The sequence below is a fragment of the Capsella rubella genome, unplaced genomic scaffold, assembly GCF_000375325.1.
Source record: "Capsella rubella cultivar Monte Gargano unplaced genomic scaffold, Caprub1_0 scaffold_7, whole genome shotgun sequence".
Classification (NCBI taxonomy): Eukaryota; Viridiplantae; Streptophyta; class Magnoliopsida; order Brassicales; family Brassicaceae; genus Capsella; species Capsella rubella.
Window position 1 is genome coordinate 15,449,578 of NW_006238917.1, and position 20,624 is coordinate 15,470,201.

At 38.1% G+C, this 20,624-nt stretch overlaps 4 protein-coding genes and 2 pseudogenes across 5 annotated transcripts; 5 read left to right on the top strand and 1 right to left on the bottom strand.

Moving 5' to 3' along the window:
- The first annotated feature begins 89 nt into the window (after nt 1-89).
- On the top strand, nt 90-4,548 carry LOC17880685 (E4 SUMO-protein ligase PIAL2). The gene is made up of 16 exons (XM_023779110.1): nt 90-325; nt 490-562; nt 653-718; nt 928-993; nt 1,078-1,160; nt 1,352-1,403; nt 1,491-1,562; nt 1,778-1,845; nt 1,929-1,977; nt 2,071-2,155; nt 2,236-2,337; nt 2,489-2,540; nt 2,620-2,671; nt 2,806-2,922; nt 3,012-3,671; nt 3,746-4,548. Exons 1-16 carry the CDS (start codon nt 141-143, stop codon nt 4,292-4,294), a joined length of 2,331 nt encoding a protein of 776 aa, XP_023634878.1. The 5' UTR covers nt 90-140; the 3' UTR covers nt 4,295-4,548.
- A 704-nt stretch (nt 4,549-5,252) lies between these two features.
- Nucleotides 5,253-6,282, bottom strand: LOC17877801 (probable WRKY transcription factor 24). The gene is made up of 2 exons (XM_006284898.2): nt 5,917-6,282; nt 5,253-5,501 (listed from the first exon to the last, which is right to left on the bottom strand). The coding sequence occupies exons 1-2, from the start codon at nt 6,276-6,278 to the stop codon at nt 5,315-5,317; spliced, it is 549 nt and encodes a 182-aa protein (XP_006284960.1). The 5' UTR covers nt 6,279-6,282; the 3' UTR covers nt 5,253-5,314.
- A 1,598-nt stretch (nt 6,283-7,880) lies between these two features.
- LOC17877399 lies at nt 7,881-9,575 on the top strand. 2 transcript variants are annotated; one of them, XM_023779073.1, is made up of 5 exons: nt 7,881-8,017; nt 8,573-8,633; nt 8,920-8,981; nt 9,192-9,318; nt 9,487-9,575. In XM_023779073.1, the coding sequence occupies exons 1-4, from the start codon at nt 7,934-7,936 to the stop codon at nt 9,291-9,293; spliced, it is 309 nt and encodes a 102-aa protein (XP_023634841.1). In that variant the 5' UTR covers nt 7,881-7,933; the 3' UTR covers nt 9,294-9,318; nt 9,487-9,575. The 2 variants fall into 2 exon arrangements, with proteins under 2 accessions (XP_023634841.1, XP_006284823.1); XM_006284761.2 differs by lacking the exon at nt 9,487-9,575 and having other exon boundaries at nt 9,192-9,466.
- On the top strand, nt 9,544-10,760 carry LOC111829597. The gene is made up of 2 exons (XM_023779072.1): nt 9,544-9,632; nt 9,719-10,760. The coding sequence occupies exon 2, from the start codon at nt 9,749-9,751 to the stop codon at nt 10,625-10,627; it is 879 nt and encodes a 292-aa protein (XP_023634840.1). The 5' UTR covers nt 9,544-9,632; nt 9,719-9,748; the 3' UTR covers nt 10,628-10,760.
- A 1,427-nt stretch (nt 10,761-12,187) lies between these two features.
- On the top strand, nt 12,188-16,365 carry LOC111829596 (annotated as a pseudogene).
- A 727-nt stretch (nt 16,366-17,092) lies between these two features.
- On the top strand, nt 17,093-19,710 carry LOC17878600 (annotated as a pseudogene).
- The last annotated feature ends 914 nt before the right edge of the window (nt 19,711-20,624 follow it).

The window sequence follows — 20,624 nt, forward strand, 5'->3', positions numbered from 1 at the left end:
TTTTTTTAGGGTTATTTAATTTTCGATTGAGCTGAGAGTTTTTAATTCTTCTGCTTCTTCTTTGTTCAAATCGTGTTTCTTTATTTTTTTCTTCAAATTCCTTCAAAAAAAAAAAATTTGTGATTCAACAACGCTCGTCGATGTCTACGGTGGCGGGGGCGGCGACGCGTCCGGTGTCTGGAAGTGGCTTGAGAGAGAAGACGGCAGCTTCACTGGTCAATTCCTTCCGATTGACGTCGGTGACTCAACGTCTACGTTACCACATTCAAGTCGGACCTAAGAGTGATTCTAAGGAGTTTCAGATCTGTTGCATCTCTTTCGCCAAGTAATTCTCTCTCTCTACATTAATCGCCATTAACATGCACCTACAATTTTAAGCTCTGGGTTTTGATATTTTGTGTTTAGAAAGAAAAAAAATCAGTTTTTTTTTTATTTGTTTATAATAAATTTCGGGTGTGTTGATGAATTTGCTTATTTCTCTGTTTTCAGAGGTATTGATTTTGCTATAGCGAATAATGATGTTCCAAAGAAGGTTGAAGAGTTTCCCCGGTTGCTCAAACAGGTTATTTCTCCATTACTCTGGATTAGTGGAGGCCATTATTAGGCTAGTGTACTGATGATTGTGCTTCTTGTGTGTTTTGTGATGATGTAGGTGTGCCGTCATCTAACTGATGTGTACACTAAGACGGCGGTTATGGTGCTTATGATCTCTGTCAAGGTACCAGCAGATACAAAATAGTGTTTTTATTGGTATTTTGTAGTGTTTGGATTGCGTGTTTCTGCCTCTGTTTACTAATTTACATTGAATGCCACTTTTTGTTTTGATTTCCTGTGGTTTAGAATGGTATAAAGATTTGGCCTTTGTCACCATCTTTGGTACCTTATTTGGTTTTGACGTATCAGGCTTGATTTTTGTTAATGTCGCAGCATGCTTGTCAACTGGGATGGTTTTCAGATAGCGAGAGTCAAGAACTTCTCGCTCTTGCTGATGAGGTTTGTATTCTTTCGAATCATGGTGTGAATCTGATAGCAGGGTACTTGGATTATGAAGATACTAATGTTTTCCTTCTTGTTCAGATGAGGACTTGTTTTGGGAGTTCTGGAAGCACTATCCCTGGCATCACCAGTCCCAGCAGTACATTCTCGCAAATCATGGAGAGGTAGGTTTTGCTTTCACAGTGTGGTTTTGTTGATTGGCAGATAGATTTGACTTTAACAATTAACCAGGGCCAAGAATATTTTCAAAACTTAATCACAAGCTAGAGCTGATACTAAAAACTTGTTGAATAGAATGGTATTTATTGGATACAAACCTAAGTGCTGCTTGTAATTTATTTCTTTCCGATCCTAGGTTCTATCCATTTGTGAAGCTTGGGCATGTTCTTGTTTCTTTTGAAGTGAAGGTGAGCTTGTCTTCTGTTCTAAACATCTAATTCTGATATGTTACCCTCTTAGTGTGCTCTTTTTTCTTGGTTTTCCTTGCATGACAGGCTGGCTATACAATGCTGGCGCATGATTTCCATATCTCAAAGAATATGCCGCATTCCCTCCAAGAGAAAATTGTATGTATTGCATATCTGTTAGTCATTCTCTCATTCTGGGTTCCTCTATATGGAGTTCTATCGTTATCTGTGCAATTATGTGACCATGTGAATCTATCTACCACTCTACCAGTCCTCCACATAGATTTTGAAACTGTTTCATCTTGTTGATGTGCCCACTCTCTGTGCCTTTTGGTTAGCATATCACTTACTCCAGATTCTTGTTTGCTCCTCAGCGGCTATTTGTTGCCCAAACAGACAACATAGACACATCAAGCTGTATTTCAAATCCTCCAGAAGTCAGGTATTATACTTTTCTGCTATCTTCCTTACTTACACGAAAGATGATCCAATTTAACCTTCCTGGCCTTCGTATCAAAATTGCAGCTTCCTGTTAAATGGAAAGGGGGTTGATAAGAGAGTCAATATCGCAATGGTTTGTGCAGTTTGACTTCTAAATGGATTCTGTTTCTCTGAACTGGTTTTGTGCATGTTTATTTATTTATTGTTTGATCTTTTTATTTTCCAGGTTCCAGGGCCTCAACTCCCAACAAATGTTACTGCACAGCTGAAATACGGAACTAATCTTCTCCAAGTGATGGGGAATTTCAAGGGTATCTAATCTATATATATATATCTTCTGTTGCCCATGTTTTCCAATTATTATCTAATTAAGATGCTTGATTGCATAAAGGTAATTACATCATCATAATTGCTTTTACGGGATTGGTAGTGCCACCTGAACAACCTGTTCTTAAAGATTACCTTCAGTCCGGAGTCATTGAATCAAGTCCAGGTAATTCAAGAGCATAAAATAGGAGAGAGGAGAATTTTTCTTTATTGCTCTGTACTATTCCATTTTTGAATCCTCCCATGACTTGCAACCACATAAGTGTAAGAAATATTTTTCCAAACTAACCGCTCTGTACTTTCTTACCTGTCTATAGATTCAGACATCATTGAGGGGCCATCACGAGTATCTCTCACTTGTCCTATAAGGTACCACTTCTACTTTTAACGTACTACTGTGTTATGTTATGGTTATTTTTGGTCAGTGATTAAGTTTTTAATAAAACAGTCGCAGGCGGATCAAGCTTCCAGTCAAGGGCCAGTTGTGTAAACATCTTCAGGTGATGCAAAGAAAATATCATGCAATATTCTCTGCTTTTCCATCTTTATAAATCGGCATACATTGTTTTATAATGTGGATGTTACCGTATTTTTCTCTTAATATCTGTTAGTGATGTGGTACTTTCTGTTGCAGTGTTTTGATTTCTCAAACTATGTCCACATAAATATGAGAAACCCATCCTGGCGCTGCCCACATTGCAATCAACCTGTTTGCTACCCTGAGATCCGTTTAGATCAAAACATGGTCAAGGCAAGTTGCTATGTATGTCGTTATTTGATTACTGCTACATCTATGCATTGCAGCTTAATTCTGATAAATCGTCTCATATCATATCTTAGATATTAAAAGATGTGGGACACAATGCTGTTGATGTAATCATTGATGCTGGTGGTTCATGGAAGGTTGCAAAGAAAACTGACGAGATCATGGAACCTGTGCGTGAGATCATTCATGATCTAGAAGACCCAATGAGCTTGTTAAACTCTGGTCCAGTTGTTTTTGATCTAACAGGGGATGATGATGCTGAAATGGAAGTTTTTGGTAACAACAAGGTTGAGGATCAGAAGCCCTGTTTGTCTAATGCTCTGGGTCAATCTAATAATAACAGAAGTAAAGAAGCTTCAAATGATGATAACTGTTCGATATTCGATCTCTCTGATGTGATCGCATTTGACCCGGTAATATTATCTGCTTTGGAAAACACTGCGCCACAACCACATCAAGCTTTGAATACTGGAACGGGTCAACAGTACTCAAACTTATCCCAATTACCCATGTCCATAGATCCAATGCCGGTACCTTTGCCATTCTCCCAGACACCATCTCCAAGAGATAGACCAGCTACTACTTCCACTGTCTGCACCATGCCCTCTCCGCAATTCTCTCAGGTTCATGCTTCACCTGTTACTCCCACCGGAACATATCTTGGTAGAACCTCTAGTCCGAGATGGAACCAGACTTATCCATATCAAGCGTCATCAATGACAACTCCATATCAGGTTTGTGATGTCGTTTGCGAGACTGGTTTCTTTTCTCGAGTATTCATATGTTGATAAATATGTGTTCCTTGCAGAGCCGGAGGGTCCCAATTCCAGGTACGAGCCAGTCACCAGCAAATGCGTTGTCTTCTGTTCAGTCTCAGCATGTCCCTAGAGTACTCAACCAGCCGAATAGTTATGGCATCAGAGGTGTAACCAGTAACCACGTAAGCACTCAAAGGCAGCACCAAAGTGGTCCAAATGTTCAATCTGTTTCTCGAACCAGTGACCTAATGGATGTAGACTTGACCGTTCCTGATACAACCAACTGGCGCCCAAGAATGCGAGGCAGTCTTGTGCCAGGTTCTCATTCCACTGCTCTTGACCACATGATCATCCGACCTACCCAAAATTCTCAAACTTCTACTAGGCCTACCAGTTCACAGCCGTTTCAGACACCATCTATTCAAACGTCTCAATCTCAGTCACCTTTTTCAACGGGTGCTTATAGAACCCAGGCAGTTGTAGGAAACCGAAACCATCCCGTGCCCGCTCCTGCTGGCTTAGGAAACCGGAACCATCCCGAGCCCGCTCCTGCTGACTTCGCAAGGCCTACCGGACCTACATCATCACGGAGAACATGAGAGGGCAGAACAAAGGGAAGTTGGTATTTAGGAGTTAGAAGACAACACTAACATAATAAACTTTAGTGTAATTTATCATTTTCCCTCGGTATGAACAGAGTTAAGGATTCCGGTGTACAAGTCGTGTTCTGTTTATGCTGGGTTAGTTTGTATTTAGCTGGCGTTTAACTTGTAATGACGATCAAAATAAAATTGCTGTCAACTAGGTGTAATACTCAATAAGAACCCTTAGTTATGTCAACTTTTGCCATGAATGCCGAAATTCGCAAATTTGATCTTAAGGCAAAAGCTTAATATAGTTTGCAGCAAGTGACATCAATATTATATCCAATAGGATCATTACTATTTGTATTCACAAAAAGCAAAAAAGCTTAATAGTTTTCAATCTTTTTTGGTCGATCTTTACTAGTTACTACCATTTTTGGACTAGTAAAAGACAAAACATTAGATTATATTTTTTTTATAAAATCTAATTATGTAGAACATTCATTTAAAAGTTATTTTTGGGTTACTGTAATTCGTTTTGGATGCATTTTGTTTTGGTTCGACTGTGTAAGACAATTATGCATAACCGATAAATCCAAAGCTATATTTTGGCCGGTTTAGTGAATAATTTGACATATAATTGGTTAGGAATTGGACGCAACCACTTATCAACGTTTAAGAAGTGCTCTTCTCGTTGTCGTTGATTTCGTCTATAAGCTTTTTCTCTCTAAAACGTTTCTGTTCTTACTCTATAATTCTCTCGAGTACTCATATGTCTAAAACGCCTGACTTCTTCCTTCATGGTCTCTTTTATAAGAAGCGATCAACGAAGTTGTAAAGAATGAGAAGAGTTTAGTGCAACATAACATAACATGAACATTTGACGTTTCAAATCTGTTCTATACACTTGTGACATGTCTCTATTCTCTTGGGAGATGTGGGGGGGGGGGGGGGGGGGGGGTGGAGAGATTAATTTACACCATAATCAGCTTTAAGTAATTAATTACACCATTAATTAACACGTACGTTATATATTCAGAGATTAGAGAAACTAGAGAGGAACTGGAGTTGCCTGAGGAGAGGGTTAAGAGTCTCCATGAGCTTCTCACAAGGATGGTTATGAATGCCTTCGTAAGTTGTTACGACCACGTTTGGATCTTTTGCCAATCTCTGCACTTGTTTCTTCACGTTGCATGTGTGGTACGTACACCTATAATAGCTCCTGCATTTTGTGAAACAAGATTAATAGTCATAACATATATGATACACATTTTGTTAAATTATATATTTTACATATTAACTATACAATAATTCCAAAAAATTGACAAATTTTAGGTTTAACTTAGATAGCTATTCATAAACCTATAAATTATGGTAATTTTGCAACTAAAAGATACATTTTCTATGCTTTCTATATTTATCGCTTAGTGTAAAACACAAAACTTGATCTGGCCGGTTGTTAAGCTAACTAAAGTTTTGTATAGCCAAGGTTTTTTTTTTCTGTCGATTCCGTATTTGGATCATGCATCTACTTTAACATACATGATGATATTATAGCTAGATTGACGTATAAATAAACAAATTAATTAATCTATACAAAGCATAGATATATATGTCAATATGTGGTGTGTAAGTACCTGGGATGAGCATTGTTCTTGACAGACTTCTGGCCGTATTTACGCCAACGATAACCATCATCAAGAACATCATCATCACTCCTAGTTTGAAAAGCAATCCTTGGAACTCTCCTCGATCTCTTCTCTTTCTCTTTATTCTTCCCTTTATCACCTATTTGATCATTCTCTGGAGCTGGCTGCGGTGCATGCAAGCTTTCTGGATACCAAGAAGTAGAAGAAGATGAAGGTGCCACCACTTCACTGGGAAATGTTAATGGAGGCATCATCATCATTAGGGTTTTGTCTACAAAGGAAGAGAAAGTGTTGTTGTTTTCGACATCTAGGCTTAACATAGGATTGATGTCTTCTTCTCTGTCGTCCATTGTTATAAGAGTCTCTTTCTCTTTTTTATCTCACACTACATTTATAGATGTGTAATGAATGAGAGAAGAAGAAGAAGAAGAAGAAGAAGTAAGGGTAAAAGGGGATTGAGGCCAACTAAGTTCACCTAATTTTCTGTTCAACTGCTTTTTACTTCCATTTAGTTTTCTTGTGTTACTAAACCTTTTATTATTATCGATCTCCCTCATTTTTTTCCTATCTCTTTTCTTCTTCTTCCTTATTAATATATACTATGATCAGGGATTGTATTGGCTTGGGACAACATATATATGTCGTCATGTGGTCATTTTTAAAAATAAAATCATTTTTAAGTAATTAGTATTGTTTATTGTCCTAAGGATATGTTGATTAAAAGTTTAAGAAATACATAAAATTGTACTTGGTTCAACTATATATTTCTTGTAAATCACTACTAGCTATAACTTAGTAAACCTTTTTTTTTTTGGTTCCTACATACTGATGATCCTCATATATTTTACACTGTAAGGTCATAACCTCAATAGATACGAGTAACCTAAAATTAAAATTCAATCCTATAAAGTTAATCGAACTTATGGTTACTAGTCTTATCTTAAATGGAATGTTCAAATCGAATTTAGAATCAAATTTATGTAAACTTGGTAATGAATTATAAATTTGTGTACTCATATCTAAAATGGTTGGGAAAGAATAGTTACATAGGCTAGTCGTTCGTTTCGGATTAAATAATCTAAATGACCCGTGATCATAAACTATAGTCTATAGTTATTTTCACGGTATCTCATATACAATTGAAATGGCGTGGCTCAAAATACGGATAAACGACTAATTCAACTTAATAATGTCTATTATGGTTGTAGTGGTTAAGAATCTTATTTGACTCCCAAAATAAAGATTAAGACTCTTTTGCTCTATTATAAACACGTACGTGGAAGTTTCTTTCTTGACCTATAATGAAAGCTACATATGTAAAACTAACTTAAATCTCAATGCATATGCGACCTGATTATATACGAGGATGAGACAGCATGTGTGTAAGCGTGTTTGTTTCTTCTTCCTCATCGATCTTTCTTCTAAGAAAAAAAAAGAGTAGAAACCAAAAGATAGATATTTTGAGTTTTGGTGGTCACTTAAGGAAGATGCAAGTTTATAAATTGGGAAATTTGGTCCAATTCAAACATTTGTAACAATGAAGGTGAATTGAGATTTATATATAACAAAACTGCTGGGAAAACAACTTTAGAAATACTTACAAAACCGAATTCGCTTGTCGATTCTTATCATTCTGATCGTTATCATCCACAAATTTAGGTTTCATAAATTTATTCGACGAACAATCCGATTATTTTAAAATCTAAAAAAATTTGTTGGTTGGACATATAAATAGTCATTAGATACTCTTTTGTTTTGCCTTCACTCACTTTTCTTTGGACAATTTTACCTTGAAACCGTTCTAAATTTTTTTTATTTTATATAGAATTCTTTTGATCAAAATATATAATCGGGCTGAGAAACATTAAGTCGAAGTTGTTTCATCTAGAGTTAGGCCCAATGGCCCATGAACCCATTTCTTTTTCTTTTGGTTTCTCTCTGCTTTTTATCTCTGTGTCTTGAACTCTGAAGAGAAGGAAACATTATCACGCACACCACGATTCCAATGGCGTCGATTCTTGGAGATTTGCCTTCCTTCGATCCTCACAATTTCAGTCAACATCGTCCCTCTGATCCTTCTAATCCCTCTGTTAGTTCTTTCTTCCCCCTAATTCTCACTCTTTCATCTTCGACTTCTTTTTTTTTTAGTTCCTTTTCTTCGCTTCTTAGATGAAAGTGCTTAGCTGTTCTATGATCTGTGTTTTGTCTGAATTCGTCTGAGAACTCTTCAAACTATTCAATTCTACGGATCTGAGTTCGTTTTACTTGGTCGTATTGTGAAAAAAATATGTATCTTTTGTTGATCAAAATTTGATATTCAAATTGTTTAAAGAGTATACATTCGAATGTGTGTATTTGGTTTTGCTGGTTACTTGATCTGATCCAAAAGTTCTTCTTTTTCATTAATCTTGTGAGAAACCAAGAAAAGAAAAAAAGCCATTTTTGGTCTTGCTGAATGATCTTAGAATCATAATTTTGATTCAATTGGCCTTAGTTAGCTCCTAAGTTATATGACAAGATCTTGTTATCTCATATCAACTTACTAGTATGAAACTTTTCATTTTTATTTTATTTTGATTGAGCGAAAGATTAGATTTTTGATCTTTAAATTAAAGATTTGAGCTTTGTTCATATTTTCTTGCAGAGGATGATTCCTACAACTTATCGTCCTACACACAACCGTACACTTCCACCACCAGATCAAGGTGAAACAAAGAATCGCGGTTTTTTTAAATTTTGCATGTTCTTAGGCTAGAAGATTTTCGAATTTTGTTTACATTTTATAGTGTCTAAAATTGGCCTTTTGAAGTTGTGATCTTGGCTAGAGACTGATATTTGAACTTGCTTTGATAGAGCGATCTAGCTACTCTGTTTACCATGAATCACTTCTTAGATCTCTAAGGCAACTGGGAGTTAATCAGATTACAATAGTCTCGAGTTCCCACACATCTACGCCTTTACTAATGTGTACCTTGTTTGTTTTGGTTGTAGTGATAACTACGGAAGTGAAAAACATACTTATACGCAGCTTCTATCAACGAGCTGAAGAGAAGGTAAACCAACTCTCATTCGTCTTTAAGTTCTTGATTCTTTTATCCAAATCATTTCCCTCATATAGTCTTATAACACAGGATTTCTTAGGAAAACAGACAAGAACGATATCGATCAAATCTTAAACTTCTTCAGATAACCAAACTGTTGGTTTTGATTGTTTTATCCTAAATCTCAGTTCCTTTTTTTTTTGTAATATTTATTATTTGCAGTTGAGACCAAAGAGACCGGCTTCAGACCATCTGGCAGCCGAGCATGGGAACAAGCATTTCCGCGCTGCTGCGTCTTCTTCGTCAACTACTCAGGGATTATAAAAAACTTTCCCTGCTTCAAAGCCTTGTAAGTTGTAACAATGGTCCTTTGAATGTGTTCTTATTAGTGTTTTCAATGTAGAGAAAAAAGATAAGAGCAATTCACGAGTGGAATGTACATAACATTGATGTTTCTTTTATATTTTACTACATAACATTGATGTTTCTTTTATATTTTACTTCATCCAAATCGTAGTGAATTTTCGTTTAACACGCAACCGGACAAAGTCTTTAATCTGACTCGAGTGGGTAACAAAACATGCGAGTGGCTATATACGACCGAAGTGAGTCCGAATTGGGTGTTTGAACAAAACCAAACCTGAAAACTTTTAGGATTGTTGGGTATGGCTTACGAAGCTTGGTCTGATGAAGAAGAAGAAGTAGAAGAAGGAAGAAATTTCTAACGAATTCATTTCTGTAATTTATAGTTTGTTAAGAAGAAATCGACCGATTCTTGGATGTGGAAGAGCCTCCTCAAGCTGAGGCACTTAGCGGAAAGGTTTATCAAGTCAAAAATTGGGAATGGTGCCAACACGCGGTTTTGGTACGATAATTGGACACCTTTGGGTCCACTTCTAAAGCTTCTAGGCGACTCGGGTCCTAGAAGCCAAAGAATTCCGGTGAATGCTTCTGTTGCTTCAGCTTGCAACAATCAAGGCTGGATTCTTGCACCTCCTCGAACAGATGCAGCGGTCTCGTTGCATATGTATCTCTCTTCCATCCCCCTACCGTCTGTTTCGGACAGTGAGGATGGTTTTGATTGGTATGTGGAGGGCAAGCCTTGCGGGGGTTTCAGCACTCAGATGACTTGGGACGTCGTTCGGCCGAGAGATTCTCCCAAGGATTGGGCTTCTCAAGTCTGGTTCAAGGGCTCAACTCCGCGACACGCTTTCAACATGTGGATTGCGCACCTTGACAGGCTTCCAACTCTTACTAGGCTGGCCTCTTGGGGATTGCATGTCAACCCTACCTGCAGCTTGTGCTCGGCTTCTCCTGAGATAAGGGATCATCTCTTCATCGACTGTGCTTTCACAGCTTCGATATGGGACCTTATCTGCAATCGCCTTGGCTATTTGCACCAACCATTTTCAAATTGGTCTGGTTTGATGCGTTGGTCGAAGCATCGAAGTGAAACTGCCCCAAAAGTGCTTCGTCTTCTGCTGGTTCAAGCGCTGGTTTACACAGTATGGAGACAGAGGAATAATTTAATTCACAATCTCCAAAGGATCCCTCCTCAGACTCTTTTTAAAGATATAAATCGCCAAATCATCAACTCCATCACCGCTCGAGGGCATATGAAGCGATTTAAAAACCTTATGCCTTTGTGGCTTCGCTGAAGGATTTCTTGGTCTTTCCTTTCACGCTCCTTATTTGTGCCTTGGTTTTTTTCTCTTTTTTGACAAGGTCCATTTCTGTAGGCTCTACAACGTTGTATTTCCTTATTTTCATTAATGATATTTACTATTTAGCAAAAAAAAAAAAATAGTTTGTTAAGAAACAACGTGTGATTTGCAAGTTACAGTTGACCAAGTGAGCTTTAATCTAGTTTTTAGTGTGCGCTTTCATACCACCGAACGTAAACCGAAATTGTTTCAAATTTAGCTGGTTCTCATGGAACCGAATTTTGAACAAAACCGAACGGGAAAACTGATTCTCTTGACTCGACCCGTTTATGAAGTTTCAGGCCGAATAAAAACATCATTTTCCCATCTGCTGCTTTTAATCGAGTTTAAAACTCCGGTTTAGCTTTGCAATTGGATTGGGATTGTATCTTGCACTTGTTTCTTCCTTCACTGTTGTTACTGATAGCTTATCCATAACCATTGTGATACCTTCTACTATAATCTCTCTTTTACCATACCTATCAATCTATCATGATTAGGAGATACCATGTATTTCCGAGCTTACACGGCCCAGACGTCCGTAGAGGGTTTCTCAGTCATTTACACAAACACTTTACAAGCAAGGGAATCACGACGTTCAAGGATCAAGAGATAAAGAGCTTGTACAAGCGATTAGAGAATCTAGAGTCTCGGTAGTGGTGCTCTCGAAGAAGTACGCTTCCTCCAGCTGGTGTCTGGATGAATTGGTTGAGATCTTAAAATGTAAAGAAGATCAGGGTGACGATTTTTTATGAAGTTGATCCGTCTGATGTTCGGAAACAGAGCGGAGACTTTGGAAACGCATTCGAGAAAGGGAAAACTGAGGAGATGAAGCTGAGACTTTGGCACATGTTGCAACCATTGCTGGGGAACACTCTCTTAACTGGTATGAACTTCTTTTTGGGCTCATTAAATTACAACCGCTTTTATATCTCTTAAGCGATGCTTGCTGTCAATTTTCATTTGAGACCAACCAGTGAACATACAGGTCACTGGAGTTGGTTTAGGAAAGTTGCTCTGGGGAAGAAAAAATACAAAGATGAATACGACTAACGAATGTAATCTCATGATGCCAAACAAGTCTGAGGATCAGTGGTTATAGCTGACCCCCCCCTGAAAGGAGGTATGTCATTCCCTAGCTTCCTTGCCATCTTTGTGATCGTTTGACCTCATATAAAATAACCTCTCCCTTTAAATATTCTCTAGTATAGTCACATTTTCCCTTCTATTTATGTCTTCACGAAAAAACAAATGCGGATCATATTATGAAATGATACTATTTTCTCTACAGAGAGTCCGTAAGCAACACTCCATGCATGTCTACAGTTGTGTGAGACTAGAGAAAGAAGCAAGTAGAGTAATAATACAGAAACTCTTTAACGATAAACGTGGCTGGTGAGCTTTTCTTTTCTGCATTTCTAGTTTCAAGGCTTGTTCACTGCTTTCAAAAATCACCAACCATATATCTCTTGATATAATTCATTAACTTGCTGTGTAGATTGTGATGAAGAAGAATCAGGAGGGCTTAGGGAAACCAACAATCATCAAGGTTTGTACTATCTCTCTTTGACAATTAGGATGGTTAGTTAATTATTTGTTTTACTAAGTAAATTGAAAGAAAAAAAACAAGTCAATTGATTCCATTAGTTTGCAATTAGATAGAAATACCATTTTCAAGATACTGTATATAGTTTTTATATACTAACTACCAGTGACCATTTCGTGAATTCCACCATATTGTTTTTTCCAAGAAGAGAGGAAAAAACAAAGATCTTTTCTTCCCTCCATTTTAAATGGTGACTTCGTTGTCATCTACAAAGACTACTTCATGCTTTATCTGAGACGGCTATGAGGAAGTTTTCTACTCAGTGCTTGTCATCTTACCAATTAAAATTTAACATCTATTGAAGTTCATCCTCTTATTAAAGTCTATATGCTTTTGCATCAATTATAAAGTCTTAATTCTATTACCAATGAGAAAGTTTTCTCCTCCATAGATTGCTTTTCCCAAAATCATTGCCGCTCTCTAATAACACTTGAACTTATAATTACCCTATCTCTCATGAGTGCTTCTTCATCTTCTTCTCTGCTGCAGATAAGGAGATACCATGTCTTTCCAAGCTTCCATGGGTCAGATGTTCGTAGAGGATTTCTCAGTCATTTACACAATGAATTTGCAAGAAAAGGAATCAAAACATTCAATGATCAGGATATGGAGAGAGGCCATACGATTGGACTTGAACTCATACAAGCGATTAGAGAATCAAGAGTCTCGATCGTGGTGCTCTCCAAGAATTATGCTTCTTCAAGCTGGTGTTTAGACGAGTTGGTAGAAATTTTAAAGTGCAAAGAAGATCAGGGGCAGACGGTGATGACAATTTTCTATGGTGTTAATCCGTCTGATGTACGGAAACAGATTGGTGATTTTGGAAGCGCATTCAAGAAAACTTGTGAAAGTAAGACGGAGGACGAGAAGCGGAGATGGAGTAAAGCTTTGACTGTTGTTGCAAACATAGAAGGGGAACATTCTCTAAATTGGTTTGTAGTTTCTTTTGGTTCATTATCTTAGACTGCTTCTATCCTTCTTAGTCATTGCTTCTATGGTAAATTTTTGCTAATATTAGACCCACCAACAGATTTTTTTTTTTTTTTTTTTTATTTTTTTTTTGTTCATTACATGATTTTGTTTGTTTTTTGGAACAACTGAATTGATCAACTTAACGTAGAAATAACTTAGTCTCACCAACAAGATTTTATTTTTCTTAGGTATGATGAGGCTAAGATGATCCAGAAGATTGCCACAGATGTTTCCAACAAACTGAATGTCACACCGTCCAGGGATTTTGACAAGTTGGTAGGACTGGAAGGTCACCTGAGAAAACTTTACTCTTTGTTATGCATAGAGTGTGATGAGGCGAAGATGATTGGGATTTGGGGTCCCGCGGGAATCGGTAAGACTACCATTGCTAGAGCTTTATACAACCGACTCTCAACTGATTTTAGACTTGCATGTTTTATGACGAACCTCGAAGGAAATTATAGGGGCATTCGGGTGGATGACTATGATTCGAAGTTGAGTTTACAAAACCAACTTTTGTCCAAAATTTTGAAACAAAAGGACATGAAGATACATCACTTAGGTGCGGTAAAAGAATGGCTACAAGATCAAAGAGTGCTTATAGTTCTTGACGATGTTGGTGATCTAGAGCAACTAGTGACCTTGGCTGAAGAACCTTGTTGGTTTGGTCCTGGAAGTCGAATCATCATTACCACAAAAGATAAAAAGATTTTGAAGGCACACGGGATCGAAGATGTCTACCATGTGGATTTTCCATCTGAAGAAGAAGCTCTTGAGATCTTATGTCTATCTGCTTTCAAACAAAGTTTCCCACGGGAAGGTTTTGAAAAGCTTGCATATAAAGTAGCAGAGTTTTGCGGTTATCTTCCGTTAGGTCTCTGTGTTGTTGGTTCGTCTTTACGTGGAGAGAGCAAGGAGGAGTGGGAACTTCAATTACATAGTCTTGAAACCAGTCTTGAGAAAAAAGTTGAAGATGCATTAAGAGTGGGATATGATAAATTGTTAAAGACAGATCAAATTCTCTTTCTACACATTGCATGCTTTTTCCACAATGAGGATGTTAATCACGTGACAACCTTACTCGTTAACAGTCACTTGAATGTCGGAAAGGGATTGAAGACCCTAGTTGATAAATCTTTCGTGCGAATATCTACTGATGGACGGCTAGTGATGCACTGCTTACTACAAAAGTTGGGTAGACAAATAGTTATTGAACAGTCTCACGAACCTGGACTACGTCAGTTTTTAGTAGAGCCCCGAGAGATTCGTGATGTATTAACAAATGAAACAGTAAGTTCTTACGTAAATAGTATGTTGAGTTGTTGCATATTCTGATGACAGTTTTATAAGTATGTTTTTGTAATATTTGGCAGGGTACTGGATCTATCATCGGTATATCATTTAATATGTCCATGATCAATGAGTTCTCTATAGATAGGCGAGCCTTTGAAAGAATGCGTAATCTCCAATTCTTAAGATTTTACGTAAGCAGGCGCGGCTGCTCCCATGGAAAAGTTAGCTTGTTAGATGACATGGAATATCTACCCCATCTAAGGCTACTAGATTGGAATTCATACCCAGGAAAACGTCTTCCTCCAACATTCTGGCCAGAATATCTTGTCGAGATCCATATGCAATTCAGCAAGCTCGAGGAGCTATGGGGAGGAATCCAGGTTGGTATTCAATATTATATTTTATTTATATGTTTCTAGTGATACGACTAAAATAGGATAATTTTTCATTTGTGGTGTAGCCCCTTGTAAATCTCAAAAAAGTAGATTTGAGCTATTCCTTAGAGTTGAAAGTCATCCCAAATCTTTCGAAAGCTTCTAATCTCGAGATATTGAGACTTGTATACTGCAAAAGTTTGGTGGTGCTTCCCTCCTCTGTTTTGAATCTACATAATCTGTTAAAGCTGATAATGAAGGGTTGCAAAAAGCTACAAGTTATTCCTACAAACATCAACTTAGCATCTCTAGAGGAGGTCGACATGAGTAATTGCCCAGAATTGAGAATCTTTCCAGATATTTCTAGGAACATCAAGCATCTTGATGTAAGAAACACAAAGATTAAAGAAGTTCCTCCATCAATTGACAGGCGTTGGTCTCGTCTTACGTGGCTTCATATAGGCAGCAGAAACCTCAAAAGATTAAGTCATATCCCCTATAGTATAAGGAAGCTAGACCTAAGAAACAGTGATATAAAGATGATTCCAGATTGTGTCATTGGTCTTCCTTGGCTACAAAGTCTTATCATCCAAAACTGTAGAAAACTTGTGTCACTTCAGGGTCTTCCTCCTTCGCTCTGGTGTCTTGATGCAACTGACTGTAGATCGCTCAAGAGCGTATTTCACTCTTTCCATGATCCGTGTGCAAGTCTCAACTACCGTAACTGTGTGAAATTGGACGAAGAAGCACGGAGGATCATTACACAACAATGGGATTACAATTATTTATGCTTACCGAGTAAAGAGATTCCTATGGACTTTACTCATAAAGTTACAGGTAACTCCATAACCATCCCTATGGGTTTGGATGATGAGGGGACTTTCTCAGCATCCTCAAGATTCAAGGCTTGCCTTCTGCTTTCGCCAATTAAAGGGTATCCACATTTTGATATAACTTGTCGTCTAAGAAGCAAAGAAGGTCTCCTCCTAAACGAAGTCGAGTATTGGATTTCTGGGCTGTCTCCTCAATTTTTGACGGAACATCTGTTAGTATTTTGTGGGGACTTGTTTCAAACAGACAAATGCCACGAATTGGATGTGACTACGAGTGAGATTCTTTTTGAGTTCAGCTGCCGGGATAATGATGACAAGATTATTGAATGTGGTGTACAGATCTTGATAGAGGAAGGCGGGAGTAGTAGCAGCAGTGAAGTTGACTGCTACGAAATTGGCGACAACACAGAGGGATACCATGAAGCAGAAAGCTTTTAAGGTCTCCCAAGTTGAAAACATCAAAAGCAGTAGATACACAAGTTGTTGGAGTTTGCTTAAGAATAATCTTGGTCTGGGGAAGAAAAAGATAAACTAGAGCAGACTTCTCCTGGAATCTCATGAGACCACACCGGTGATGATACCATTGACCCTTGAAAAGAAGTGAGTAATTTCTTAGCTCGTTTGCCATCTTCACGAGGTACTATCTCAAGAAAAATAGTGATGAATATAAGCCTGAAGCTGTTCAGCTTTTTGAAGATAAGATAAATAACGTGCAGATTTTGGTTGTGCCACATTCTATGTTCTGATGCATATAAGTTTGCTTTGTATTGTTTCCCTGCGACTCTTTTGTTACGTTTTCATTACTTGATTCATCGAATGCATCTAATGTTGGAGAACTTCTAAATTGTCTTTATCATGAATCAATTTTTATAATTGGTGATAAGTTTGCTACAGTGAACAAGAGAAAGCTAAATAGAGAATTAAGAGGGCTTAAACTACTAAACAGTAGTAGCCCATTAAGCACATAAACGAGGCCCAAAAACCACATAACGATACTTATCAGTGTTAATCAGATTTAACAGTCTTTTCTTGAATTTAGAGGCCCAATATCATATATTTTTTTTTTTTTTTGTCGACAGAGGCCCAATATCATCAGTCATGAGAAAAAAGTTTTAAAACCATCGGTGTTTTCGTGCTTCACTGTGCTTTATAGAAATTCTGATTTATAAATTAAAATATGTCAGTGGCACTCGACGACTTTGGGAATACACTTTTATTTTATTGGTCGTCGATGACTCTTGGGTATTTTCTTGTACAGTTTTGCTTCTCATGATTGCTAATCTGAAGTGTTGAAAAAAAAAAAATTGCTAATCTGAAGTCAATACTTTCTGCAACCTCTCTCATGGATTCTTCTTCTTCTTCTTCTTTATCGACTCACATAAGGAGATACCATGTCTTTCCGAGTTTCCACGGTCCAGATGTCCGTAAAGGATTTCTCAGTCATTTACACTATCACTTTGCAAGCAAAGGTATTAGATTTTGAACCAAAAGGATATGAGGGTACATCATCTAGGTGCAATAAAAGAATGGCTACATGATAAACGAGTGCTTATCGTTATTGATGATGTAGATGACCTAGACCAGTTAGAAGTTTTAGCTAAAGAACCTTCTTGGTTTGGTTTTGGAAGTCGGATCATCGTTACAACGAAAGATAAAAGGATTTTGAAGGCTAATGGAATTAGTGATATCTACCGTGTGGGTTTTCCATCGAAGATAGAAGCTCTTGAGATTTTATGTCTATCTGCCTTCAAACAAAGTTCCCCGTGGGTTGGCTTTGAAGAGCTTGCAAAGAAAGTAGCAGAGTTTTGCGGTAATCTTCCGTTAGGCCTTTGTGTCGTGGGTTCATCTTTACGTGGGGAGAGTAAACATGAGTGGGAACTTCAATTATATCGACTAGAAACCTGTCTTGATAGAAAAATTGAAGAAGTATTAAGAGTGGGATATGAAAAATTAATGAAGAAAGATCAATCTCTATTCCTTCATATCGCATTCTTCTTCAACAATGAAATCGTTGATCATGTGACAACTATGCTCGCTGACAGCAACTTGGATGTCAGAAATGGGTTGAAGACCCTAGCCGATAAATCTCTCGTGCATATACCTATTGATGGACCATGGACGGATAGTGATGCACTATCTACTGCAACGATTGGGTAGACAAATAGTTCTTGAGCAGTCTAATGAGCCAGGAAAACGTCAGTTTTTAGTAGAAGTGGAAGAGATTCGTGATGTACTAGAAAATGAAACAGTAAGTTACTACATATATATATATTCTCTAGGGATTGCCTTTCTTTGTTAACAATTTCACCAGCCTTCTTGTTGTAATATATGGTAGGGTACTGGATCTGTAGAAGGTATATCATGTGATATGTCCAAGATTCGTGAGTTGTCTATGAGTAAGGGAGCCTTTGAAAGAATGTGTAATCTCAAATACTTAAGATTTTACAGTGGAAATGTTAGCTTGTTCGAGGACATGGAATATCTACCACGTCTAATCTTACTACATTGGGAATCATACCCAAGAAAAAGTCTTCCTCCAACATTTCAGCCGGAACGTCTAGTCGAACTCCATATGCCAATGAGCAATCTGGAGAAGCTGTGGGGAGGTGTCCAGGTTGGTATTTGATATTTGTAAAACGTTATTAATGATTTAACTCATGTTTGATATTTTGATAATCTTTATATGTTGTGTTTGACATGTAGCCGCTTGCAAATCTCAAGAAAATAGATTTGGGGTATTCCAGAAAGCTGATCGAACTCCCAAATCTTTCGGGAGCTACTAATCTCGAGACAATGACACTTACCAGGTGCAATAGTTTAGTGAATGTTCCATCCTCTATTTCGAAACTACACAAGTTGAAAAAGCTGACGACGTCATGGTGCATTAACCTACAAGTTATTCCCACCAACATCAACTTAGCATCTCTTGAGGAGGTCGACATGAGTGATTGCTCCCGGTTGAGTAGTTTTCCAGATATTTCCAATAACATCAAGAAACTTAATATAACAAACACGAAGATAAAAGACGTTCCTCTATCAGTTGTTGGACGTTGGCTTTGTCTTGAGTTGCTTTTTATAGGCAGCAAAAGCCTCAAGAGATTAAGGTATGTCCCGGAAAGTGTAAAGAAGCTAGACCTAAGAAACAGTGATATAAAGAGGCTTCCAGATTGCGTCTTGAGTCTCCCGCATCTAGTAGATCTTATCGTGGAGAGCTGCACAAAACTCGAGTCAATTCCGGGTCTTACCCCTTCGCTCGAGTCCCTAAATGCAAATGAATGTGTATCACTCAAAAGAGTATGTTGCCCTTTCCACAACCCAATCAAGGTACTCACGTTCTACAACTGTGTGAAACTGGATGAAGAAACAAGGAGAGGGATCATACGTCAAAGGGTTGTCAGTTATACATGCTTACCAGGTAAAAAAGTACCTGCAGAGTTCACTCACAAAGCCTCAGGAAACTCCATAACCATCCCTCTGGCTTCAGTTGGAGAGGGGACTTTCTCAGCATCCTCAAGATTTAAGGCATGCCTTTTACTTTCGCCAATCAAGGACTACCGAGTTCTTACTATAACTTGTAATCTAAGAAGCAAAGAAGGTGTCCAACTTAACAGCATTAACAATATTGCACGGCTTCCAATAGATATCTCTCCTCGATCTGTATCGGAACATCTGTTTATATTTGACGGTGACCTATTTGATGAACAAAACAGAGGCCATGAAGTTGATGTTACCATGAATGAGATTCTGTTTGAGTTCAGCTGCTGGTACAATGATGACAAGATTATCGAGTGTGGTGTGCAACTCTTGACTGAGGAAGCTGAGACTAGCAAAAACAACAAAATGGACAACTTTGAAGCTGAGAGTGGTAGCAGTGAAAGAAGAAACAGAACAAAGAAAGATTGTTTCTTTTGTTATTCAATCCTTAAAAGAAACATTACAGAGAGCAATGCTCTTATATAGGGTTACACATTGATTTGCCCTAATCTCTAGATTGTTCTTCTTGTCTTCTTACGTGGCATCACCATCGTCGCTTGATCTCAATGGCTCAAATCGGTTCGTTGTTTTGATTGCAGGTACGGACTGCTCTGCAGTTTTGTCTTCTGCTGCAGGAGACCGTTGCACAGTCTTGAGCGTAGGCGCGTGGTTGATGGACGCTTGTGTTGTTGAGCTTTTGTTGGGCCTGCGACTGATATTGGGCCTGTGAATTGCAACATTGTTAATACTCCCCCGCAAACTTTGTGTAGGTGGAAACACAACACCAAGTTTGAATCGAAGGTGCTCAAAAGCTGCAGGAGGGAGAGATTTTGTAAAGATATCAGCGAGTTGCAGGTGAGCAGGAACGTGATTCACAATAAGCTCTCCAAAGGCCACCTGTTCACGAACATAATGATAATGAGTTCCAAAATGCTTAGTCCGTGGATGAAAACTTGGATTTGCTGTCAAACACACTGCGGAGAGATTGTCACAAAATAACTCTGGCTTCTCGAACTGAGGAACTTTAAGGTCTTTAAGTAGATTGACCAGCCAAGTGATTTCAGATGCTGTGTCTGACATTGCTCTATATTCTGCTTCTGTTGAGCTTTTAGAGACTGTTGGCTGCTTCTTTGAAGACCAAGAGATGATATTAGTTCCTAAGAAGGTACAAAATCCACCAGTAGATCTTCTGGTAGAGTGACAGCCTGCATGATCACTGTCACTATAAGCTTGAAGCTTGCAGTTTGTGCTTCTGTTGAAGGAGATTCCCATGGTAATAGTGCCTTTAATGTACCTGAGAATCCGTTTGAGTAGAATGAAATCTGAAACTGTAGGAGCATGCATCTTTTGGCACACATAGTTGACAGCATATTGAAGATCTGGTCTTGTTAAGGTCAAGT